The sequence below is a fragment of the Sander lucioperca genome, chromosome 18 (genome assembly GCF_008315115.2).
Source record: "Sander lucioperca isolate FBNREF2018 chromosome 18, SLUC_FBN_1.2, whole genome shotgun sequence".
Taxonomy (NCBI): Eukaryota; Metazoa; Chordata; class Actinopteri; order Perciformes; family Percidae; genus Sander; species Sander lucioperca.
The window spans coordinates 21,078,901-21,090,049 of record NC_050190.1 but is presented as its reverse complement, the minus strand read 5'-3'; the positions used below and the strand labels follow the sequence as shown (position 1 = coordinate 21,090,049).

At 40.8% G+C, this 11,149-nt stretch overlaps 1 protein-coding gene across 2 annotated transcripts; it reads right to left on the bottom strand.

Moving 5' to 3' along the window:
- Positions 1–262: 262 nt before the first annotated feature.
- On the bottom strand, positions 263–10,828 carry lbh (LBH regulator of WNT signaling pathway). Of its 2 annotated transcripts, none has more exons than XM_031310064.2 (3): positions 10,598–10,828; positions 5,232–5,333; positions 263–2,216 (listed from the first exon to the last, which is right to left on the bottom strand). In XM_031310064.2, exons 2-3 carry the CDS (start codon positions 5,307–5,309, stop codon positions 1,998–2,000), a joined length of 297 nt encoding a protein of 98 aa, XP_031165924.1. In that variant the 5' UTR covers positions 5,310–5,333; positions 10,598–10,828; the 3' UTR covers positions 263–1,997. The 2 variants fall into 2 exon arrangements, with proteins under 2 accessions (XP_031165924.1, XP_031165926.1); XM_031310066.2 differs by lacking the exon at positions 10,598–10,828 and adding an exon at positions 10,486–10,581.
- Between the last annotated feature and the right edge of the window lie 321 nt (positions 10,829–11,149).

Genomic DNA, 11,149 nt, shown 5'->3' with positions numbered 1-11,149 from the left:
TCTGTATGTGACAGATGCCAAGCAGGAAGTAATACTGTGTTTCTGTAACCACTGCAGGTGAAGTGAGTGTGGAAAATTGTGGAGGGGGGGGGGGGGGGGTTCACATAAAGGAAGATGAAAGTAAACACAGAAGTAATGTCTCTTGGAAACAATATAAATGCAGTGAAGGATTACCCCTGTAAAAGACTACTTCATTTTGTACCATAAAAATGGCTCTTACAGTCTCTTTAGTCAATTATTCTCACAGCTGAGTCACACAGTTGGATAGCAAAGTCAAAGGTTTATTTACAGCCTCTGTAATTGTCAGAGAAAAGTGGTCTAAATACAAAAAAAAAAAAGAAAGATGGCGGCTAATCTCCCTGAGCTTTACAAAAACAATGTGGGACCTGTAGGTTACAGACAGGAGAAAGAGAGAGATGTTCTGTACACAGCCCTAATGCCACTCAAATCATAATTTACAAAAACAGAAATATTCTCAATCATGCTTGTACAACAGGATTTCATAGTGTACACTGAAATATTTTCTACAAATGACGAGACTTGTTTCACAAACAATAAGTGGTGATTTTAAAGAGTGAACAAAAAAAAAAAACCACCAACTTCTGAAATTTCAGAACAAATACCAGACGTTACTACCAAAGAACAAAGACTTCAACCACTTTTTGGCAAACCAGACTTTTTTTTTTTTATAATGAACAGAGTTTAATACTGTCAGAGATAACCTTCCTTATTTGCTAACTCTGTCCTACAGAGTTACTTTTCTGCAACCTGAACTTCACTGTATCAAGAGTATGGCTGTTTTCAAAAAGAAAAGGAAGACTAGGAACAACTTTCAGTTCAGGAGTGTACAGCTCAAAACAATTTTCAGTCTTAAAAGAAAAACAAACCTATAGTACAAACCAGATCAGAGCACTACATGGCCTCAGGGGTTGGCTCATTGGGAACAAGTATTTACACATCCTTCTTTGGGTCTGTACATTGCGTCATTAACTGCTTTTTTTATTTATTACAATTTGCAGTACTCAGCTTTGCCCTTTTGAACAATAAACCTGCTTGCGTCAGATTTTGTTCTCAATGTTGTACTATTCTGATTTGTCATCAAGTACTGTTTGTCAAAGGCTCACAGGAGCCTTAGCGTGACTGTGCCCTCACTACACAAAAAGCCTTTGTACAATGAATTTATTGTATTAGCAGGGCATGCTGGTTTATTTTCTTTTACTTTCCTGCTAACTTCTCTAAAAGTCAAGGTTGCCTTTTTTAAGAGTTTTTATTTTATTTTATTTTTTTTTTAACTGAATGCTTGACATAAGTCACAAAATCTTTTAGACGAAAGGAGGGGGGGGGAGGGGAAAATCCCGATAACATTTTACACAAAAAACACCCACTTCAGACAAAAAAAAAAAACAAAAAAAAAAAAAAAACATTCACTTCAAGACAAAATCTATGGACAGCAGTGGCAATTACAATAATCAACATATCAATCCAGAAACTAACAAGGTATGGACAGTATTACTGCAGACGATAAGCCCCACGGGTACCACAATAGTTCTGTATGCGAGTATGAAGTCTCTGGGGTCATGATGCCAGCCATTTTGGAGTAAAGTACAGAGCAGTTGAAGCCCCCTGCAGTGTCAGAGCTGTCCATGGAGCAGTGAGCTGTCGCTGTCCCAACAGGACATCCGTTCTGGGCCGAGACACGCACGGTGGTAGGCATGGTAGGAACTAAGTGTAGGTTGGAGGTGTGCTTGTCTGTTCTTTTGTAATGAGTGTGATTTAGCGGGTTTGCAGTCAAGGAGAATAAATTATTGTGTGAGAAAGTGTGTGTGGCCTGTGTGTATTGCGTCTCTCATGGGAGTGATGCTTTGGGGTCGAGGGCAACGAGATGGCATCACGAGACACTGAATGTGTGTCTGCCAGGTTGTTTGAGTGCTGAGGTGCAGTGTAACCAGTGTGGCAATGGGCGGGAACAACAGAGTATGGGGGCTGCAACACAGCCTCTAGTGCTGAGAATTCTGTGTTGGCTGTCCATTTTGGATGCTGCCATTATCCTGCTCCTCTTCGTCGTCGTCCTCCTCCTCTTCACTGACCAGAAACTCCTCTGGAGGCCAGCGAAGCTCCCCACTCTCGACTTCTCCCTCGGTAGGCTCAACCACGATGGATGGCAGCCGATCTTTGAGCTTACAGCAACGGTCAAAGTCTGAGGGGTCGGGGAATATCTAAAGAGGAAAGACAAGGGATATTAATATTTAATTAACATCAGGCATTAATACAATTTGTTTTCTAAATGGCAGAGCAGGCTGTTTCAAGCTAGGAGAGTCAGCCGTCCCGTTGTAAGGTGAGAAATGATTTGTAAGCATATTTCTGATCAGTGCTAAGTGTGCAGTAGGCTCTGGGACAACAGAACTTAGTCTTGAGCCTTGTAGAAGTGTTGCAGGCACCACTACAAGGTTAAACAACTGAAGGAAGTGATGTGAAGACTAAACATCTGTGATGGGAAGTGGTTGCTTAAAATCCCAGTGGCATACCTGCTCTTGCCCAGCCCACATTCCTAACAGCCAAGCCAGCTTTCCACATCCTCACCCAAAAACAAATTCCACAAGAAATTGTTACATCAGTGGCTGTGTACTGTATGGGTAAATGAGGCATGTTTAGTGAGACTTACAGTAAATGCTGCAAAATGTTTAATCTAAATGCTTTGGTAGGCATTGTGCCCAGCAGCTCATAGCTGCTTACAAATTCATCCAGTACCACATCACCCACTACTCAGAAGATTACACGGGAACATAATCAGGGCATTTCAAAAACGTGAAGGTTTACTGGGAAAGTATTTGTGTATAAATAAAAACAATCTTATCCCCTATAACAGTCAGCATTTGGTGCTGAATACTTTACATTCTTGTGGACAGAGTTGGAAAAAAGGTTTAGGAAAGAACATGAAATCAGCCATGTTACCTATAAATTCAGACTGATATGTCTGCTTATAAATGCAGCGTGCCACGCTCAAATGTTCGGATCTTAACTCAAGGGCATGAGAGACATTCTGACAAGAGAGATTACAAGCATTCCCTGTCCTGGCGAGATTGGACAACAACAGACTGTTCTCAGGAACCAGAAAAATGGCCCAGGGGAAAAAAGTCTGCCACTCCTGGTCCAAGAACAGCATTTTTTGCTGTTGTTTGGATAAAGTGGATGAATATTTTTAGACCTGCATATTTCACTCCAAGACATTGGAGGGGTTGGGAGCAATGTCACTGTCTGGGCAGAGAGCCGAGTGGAAAGAAAGCATTAGATGAGGCAGGAGAGAGATGGGAAGAGATAGAGGGGATCCAGCTGTGTCCAAGTCTCCATGAATTCCACAGGAGACAGATGAGAAGGGAGAAAAAAGAAAAAAAAAAACAAAGCTATAAATATGCCTTGTGAATGTGAGAATTTATCATCAGCTTATGAAAGCATGTACATGCATTTGTGGCTTTTACATTGTTCAAAAACAACTGTGTATAAAACCACAGCAAGAGGTTCGATTATGCGTGTGTGTGCGCATGTCTGTGTTCATGTGCCTGCGTGCATCTCCCATTTTCTGGCCTGCATCACCAATCCTCACTGTGCGTCAGCACCAAGGGGAGTTAGGCAGTAAATGTCCTTGCCTTTGGACTCCTAGCTAACACGTCATAACTTGTTTCACTTCCAGTGGCAGGAAGCAACGACACATCAGCCAGGCACAATGCTGGCTATTTTAGAAACTTGTGCGCGGCACACTATACGCCTGAATCATGACATTGCCTTTTGAGATGATAATTCCGTAAATTAGTTAACTATGTGCTCATCCTGCTCCACTAGTAGGTCACATTCATTTCAATACCTTTATTACCAAAAAAAAGCAGCTGGAATTGTATCGTCCCACATTTTGTGTCAAAGCTCCCATAAGCACCCATAATGGAGAAGTGACTGGTGGCAACATCACTGCTCTGTACAGCGCTTTTCTAAAGGAGTGGCTAGGACCTTGGGCAAATGGCAGAGGTGAGGAAATACAGAGTATGGGATGGAAAGAGAAGTGGCAGCCTCTTTTTCTCCCCCCTCATCCGCTCCTCTCATCCTCACAGCTGGGGTGTGAACTGCGGGGAGAGGAAGCCAGACTTATCCTCTAGGTCAGTCTACATCCTATCAGCATCGTCTACATGCTGATGGCATTAGCAGGCTACTGTATTAGGTTTATGAATGTGTCAATCTTGTATGAAATTATCTAATCATTTTTAAACAGGAAATTACATTACTACACTGTTGGTAACTTTGGCCCACCAGTTAACATGCAGCTTCACTAACTATTAGGCCAACTTCCAAAATCATAAATTGTCTAGACTTAACCCCATTTCACTGTAGAAGATGAATTGATTGAAGTATTAACATAGGGCCCTTTAATTTTTTTTTCTCTTCACCCTAGGTACAAATGTGACACTAAAATAAGCAAGCAGCTGTGTGTTCAAGTAGTTTTTTTTTTTTTTTTTTTTTTTCCCCCCAAGACGGCCCTGTTGAGCTGACAGTAAAACAAAGCCGCTGAAAACATCTTGTCATCACCACCTGATGGCTGCTTCTCTCATTTCTCTGAATCTGCAGGGTTTATTTTGGTGACAGGCTGCAGTAAAACATGCAGTTTCCCCACACACATAAATTTCCTTCAAATTTATAAAGTTGTGACAGACCGTAAACTCCAATGCCCTCTAGCCAACAAATTTGAGCATGAAAAATAAGGGATGTAGAATGTTGCTGTAATGTTTCTCTTAGCATTGTAATTTCATTCTTAGTTTTTAAAATTGTCTGATATGTAAAGCATCTTTTGCGTATTACACTTCAATGACAAAACAATTGTGTTAGCCTCATAATTGTAAACAGGGTCAAACTACTGTAAATTTAGTCTTTTTATGCAAAAACAATTTGGTTTGGCCAGGGGTCTTATAGAAAAGACAAAAACAAGAGACAATATCTAAAATGTCTCTTTTTGCATTATATCCATTATACCGACATGTATACTGCATCATACCAAATGCAGCTGCTGTTCCCAAATCACAACATGCAGTGCCTGCTCCCTTCTGTTCATGCTGACGTCATCCAATTCATGATAATGTATGAATGAATGAAGACAGGTATAAAATGACAATTCCCTACTCTTAAATTTTATTTGGCTTTGAGACCGAAGTGGCGTTTCATTGTCATACATGCGTGCGTGTGTCTCGTACCTGGAAGGAGAGCCTGTCCTTGCTAGGGCTGAGCCTCATATCCTCCATGGGGGAGCTGTTGATCATCACCTCAGTCATATTTTGGCCGAGCACAACACTGGGCTGCAGGGTTGAAAGACAAGAAGTTGTGCGATTAGATTCTGTGCAATGGTGATCGTGTTCCAAGAGACAATGTATACTGCGCACAACCTTTTAGCACTAAAGGTTCATAGTGCCAATTCACAAATTATCAAAAAAGGTTGCAATTAATATAAATGTGGTTCGTGTTTGTACTCAATATACTAGTGGACAGCCAGGTTGTATACGCTGAGGACAAAAGATACTAACTCATGATTAAAATCAGTGGCATGTTACAAGGAGAAAACCATACAAAAACATCTATCAAACTGTTCATACGCATCCACACAGTCAAAGCCTGAAAGTCATGGTTGTTTGCTTTACTTGCACATATTAAAACCATTTTGTTTATACTCTGCACATCTTGACCACAACACATCAAGCATCCAGTTTGTGCTCTGCTGTGCTAATGCACTGCAAAAGGTGCACAGCTCATGATGTGGCTTGCATAAGTTAGCCGTTTCTAAATACAGGATGGTGTGCTCTTGCACTAGCAACCAAAGAACAGTCATTGTGAGAGTGTGCTGGGGGAGTGCTGTGGTATCTGACTGGGGTGGAACTTGATGCACTCAGTTCCAAAGTGTAGCCAAACTTTCCATTTTAGATTTTAGTAACAAGAGGTTGTTTATCCATGTTCAGTGCATTCACTATCTAGCATTGTCGTAGTAAAGCTTTATTTAAAAAAAAAAAAAAAAAAAAAAGCAGGTCCCAGGACTGATAGAAGAGACAAGATGCTGGGCAGCCTTCTCACGCTCTCCATTTAAAGCCTGGTGGTCAGTGGCCACAGGCTTGTGGTTTGTGTGGTCACTAGCTATATGAAAGAAAAAAACGGTACATGACGAGAGGCTCACTCACATCCCCCACATTATCTGGTTCAATGGACTTGGTTTGTTTGGGGGCAAAGATGCGAGCTTCGCTTGACCTACTCTGAATTTTAAATAATGTTTATTTTTGGATACAACAGAGTAGTGATGATTAAACATTTTAAAATAAGGCGTGATTATGTGTTCCAACATCCATGGAATATAATTTTACCATTCACCAGTCTTCATCTATTATGACAGGCATGCTTCCAAGTACTAGATATTTAACAGTAGAAAAACTAACAATACTGAGTCATTTCAATGTTTCCACACAAACAGAAGCAGTCATGTATTTTGTCTGCATTTATGACTCCTACAAAAAAAAAAAAACCTCATTATACCAAGAGTCCATGTAGATATCTATGAATATACATATTTACTGGTAGAGAAAACTTTACCTAGTTATTGCTTTGTAACTGACAGTTTGCTAAATTCAAGACTCTTCTCCACTTGCTGCACTACATTTTAGCATTTAACATTACACTTGTGTGGCTACAAAGTAATATTCAGCAAAATAGACAGTCTCACTTTAAATTTCACAAGAACAGGCTGAGCTCCTTTTGTTAATTTGGATACAACCCGCTGGATTTCTAGGCTTCCACATTGTGCATCTACTACTTTCTGAAACACTGTTATTAGTTTTTCCATCAGTGCAATTACACACACACCCCTCATCTTATTCATGGAAGGACACACTGACATCGTAGTAGGATGTAGGTAGAAAATTTAAAAGCTTCTGGCTGAATCACTAACAACTTTTACTGCACCAGTTCGACGACGTGGCATACTTGGACGAAACAATACATGGATATCTAAAAATAAAAGAAAGGAGGCTTGAAGGATACGCAAGATTTAACATGGAAAAATGTCAGCTGGGGCTGCTCTTGCTCTTATTTCATCTTTGACTGGGATGCAGAGAGGGCGAGGCAGGCATGCAAAACACAGCGGAGGCAGGGACAGAGGACTGGACAGTGACAGTTAGACCTGAGCAGAGGAGGAGAGGGGACGACATGGAGGGAAGGGAAAGAAAGATAAACACTCAGGCCTTGCCAGTCATATTTCTGTTCGGGGATCGTATAAACATCCTGCTCGGCTAAGAATAACAGAACATTGGCCTAATAAAACATAAAGGGGCACAATGAGGAGGAAGTGGGGGTGCACAAGTAACAAGTCAACCTGGGAGGAAACAAACATACACAGTAGGGGTGCGAATCTCTTGGCACCTCACGATTAGATTCCGAGGCCAACGATTCCATTCTAAACTGGATTATCGATGCAATTTTTTTTTTTCTTTTTTAAATGTACATTTCCATGCGTGATTTAAATTTATAAAAAAAAACATAAATCTGAGTTTGCTAATCACTTCCTAGACAAAGCTTAGATTTTGACATACATATGTCACACAAGTTAAGGAAATGTTTTGTCTGAGGTTTTTATTTTGTAGTCATTCCATGTTTAAGCCTCAAACATGCTTGTGAAAGTCACCTTCTCTCAGTAATCTTCCATGTCAGAGGCTAAACTCAAGTTGTTGTCCATTATCCCATCCTCTTTCAGTCAGTCACTCTGTTTTCAGATTTGTACTTGTCTGGAGACAGTAACTTTTAAATAAAAAACACTTTAAAAAAAACAAACTTATCTGAATCATTCTAGAGAGAATCGCGAAGCATCCAAGAACAGATTATTTTTCCCAACCCTAATACACAGACTACAGTCACATCCATTTACTGCTTTAAGTATCAAGCAGGGCTGAACAGTGTGTCCCTCTCACAGGGTGGAATACTTGGTTCCTAGAGAGACGTTAGGTGTTCTACAAGTATGCAACCTGTACATACGACATAAGATCAGCAGCCAGTCTACGCCCAAGAGCACACATTTACAGTCATTTTGGGACAAATGGCCTTCATTGATTGTGTGTGGTTGATAATAAAATAAACCTCTTAACGCAGTCAAGATAATGCATACCTGGTTCCGCCAGCTTCCTATGTCACATCCATGCCACGGAACAGATGGGCTCATGTACGGTGTATCCAAAACATATCGGAAGAATTACTAGAGTTTAGGGCTGAAACCATTTGTCTGTTAGGTGATCTTTATAATGCAACAATTAACAAAAAATAAATAAATTTGTCAAATATAGGCATTTTTTTTTAATTCCAGCTGCTCAAATGTGAATATTTAGTGGTATCCGTCTTTGGTAGCAAATTTAATATAACTGGTTTTTGAAATGTTGGTCAAACTAAAACAAGAAATTTGGAAACATCTTAGACCATGAATATTAAGAACAATTGTTTGTTGCGGCTCTACTTGAGTTTACTTATGCAATGTTTATTAATAAAAGCTACAGTTGCATGAAAGATATTGAAGTTAATCAATAGGGCTACAACTAATGATTATTATCGATTGATCTGTCGATTCAGCGATTAGTTTTGCTCTACCAAATGTCAGAAAATTGTGAAAATGTTTCAGTGTGTCCCAAAGCTCAAGATTATGTCCTCAAATGTCTTTTGTCCACAACTCACAAGATATTCAGTTTGTCATAGGGGAGTGAAGAAACTGCATATATTCACATTTAAGAAGCTGGAATCAGAATTTACTTTTTTCTTTAAAAAAAACTCAAACCAATTAAGCAATTATCAAAATAGTTGACATCAATTTTATCACCCTATCACTTACTACCACCCTGTATGAGAACAGAACTTGATATTTTCTGATTTTTAACCCTGTGGATTACAACCACTGGAGTGGCAGACAAACGCACTGACCCAGTGACCAGTGGAGGAGTAGATATGCCGTGTTAGCAGCCTCCTTCACTTCTGCTTTGTAAAACATCTACCCAACCTCACTATAGTGACCATGTTGCCATTAGCTCTCAACTTCATGCTACAGCTATTAATACATTAGTAGGCAGCAGTCACATTTTAACAGGGCTAGTTGTTACGGTCAGTAATACCATCTGCCTCACTGGCTTTACACCCAACGGTCAAAATTCTGTTAAGGATGCCCAAAGAATAACAGTCATTACCTAAGCATGACACCAGGTTCATCCACCTGTCTCAAGACTATAAAAAGGCCATGCTACCTCCTGTCTATACTGTAGTGGCGCGGACAAGAGCCCAGGCGGTCTCTGCAGCAACCTCACTGCACAAGAAGGGAATATGCATCTTGCGTTATCAACATTGTTTCCCCTCTGCCACCCCACACTTCTTACTACTATTAGTATCATAAATCTCAGCCTGTGTGGCGACAGCAGCTCCATGCCAGTGCTGAGCTTTCCACCAGCTGAGTCACACAGCTCTGCAGGTATGTGGGTGGCACGGGGACTGTCTAAGACCCCCAGGAGCGTGCTGGAATGATTCCAGTGAGTTGAGTCTACCACTGAAAAGACATCAAGGATCAGTTACTACTCCAGTGCCATATGGTAATCTCAAGTGAAAAAAGTTTGTTGACCTTAATTCTAGAAGCTTGCCCCAAGTTTTAAAAAAAAAAAAAAAAAAAAACCCACACACACCACACTTCGGAACTTTCAGATCCAAGTAGGCCTAATGCTAGGCATACCTTTGAAATAAAACTAAAACCCCATTTTCATATTTCTTATAGAAGTTAACATCACAGAAGCATAGGTATACTGTACTTAAAGCACAGGCGAGAGAGCATAGTGTGGTTACAGTAAAGAGGTCGAGTCTGAAGCAGGAACAGCAAGAAGCCTGCTGAGGTTTGAACTTCTCGCAAAACAATGTTTCAAAAGCAACTTGCACATCCTCTCGACAGACAGGAAAAACATTTGACAGATAAGAGAACACAAAGACTCTGATGCACTCCCCATTTGTGTCAAGAAGCAAATCAACGGGTTAGTGTACTGATTGCCAAAAGGAAAAGTGAGATTGTAGATAGAAGTAATAAGACTGTAGCAGAGTGCATCCATCCTTCTCCAATTGCACTGCACCATTAAAGACCAAAGAATGAAAGCACTCTTATTCAAATGGAATTTTTTTTTCCTTGAATAGAAGACACTGAGTGCTGACCTTTTGGAATTGGCACATGCAGCAAATACATCAAGCTGGTATCAGTTTGCTTATAAGAAATAAGACAACAGTGAGACCTAGAATTTTCTTTTCTCCACTCAGTGTGCCATGCCAGTGCCAAATTCGGGGGCAACACCCCACAGAAAATCTCAAAAGGAAAGAGTGGGTGTGGCAACAAAAGGTGGCTGATTCAGAGGGAAATCACTAAGCAAAAAACAAACCACAACTATATATATACTTCACTGTTCTTACCCGTCAGATGCAGTGTCTGAGACCTGTTCTAGTAATTTCTTTCAAGCACAAAGCAAGCAAACCACTGCTGCTCCTACATGTGAACAGGTGAAGGTGAAAAAGATGTACTCACCAGTATATATCTGCGGGGGAAATACAGACATGAATTCACACCTGCTGTCAATTCTGCTGATTAGGGAATCTAATGACAGCTGCGGACTTTTTTTCTACTTTCTCTCTCCAAGGCAGAACAGCACGCTTACGTAAACCGAAAGTAACTGGGCGACAAGTCCGAGCACCAAACGCAGCTCTATAATTTGGTGCGTCTGATCATCACCTCAGCTGTGTTGAGCATTTATGCAAGAGGCGTGTGCTTGTTCAGCCGAAGACACGCCTCCTCTCTGCACGGAGCAGAAAACCTCAATGGCAGCGCATAAGCAGCAGGAGCCAATCAGAGCACATGTGACTCGAACCCCTCCGCCCCCCAGCCCTGATGACGACAGCAGCCACTGAACCCTCTTATTGGGAATGGACGAGAAGATACTGCATGATGCTCTTGATTTGTAGTCTCCAAGGCAAAAAAAATATGTCTTGCCTCCCCTTGAATGACAAAAAAACACACCGATTCGTCCGTTAGGTAATCCGTGACATTTATCCAAATGAGGAGAGTGAGAGCTCCTCCTTT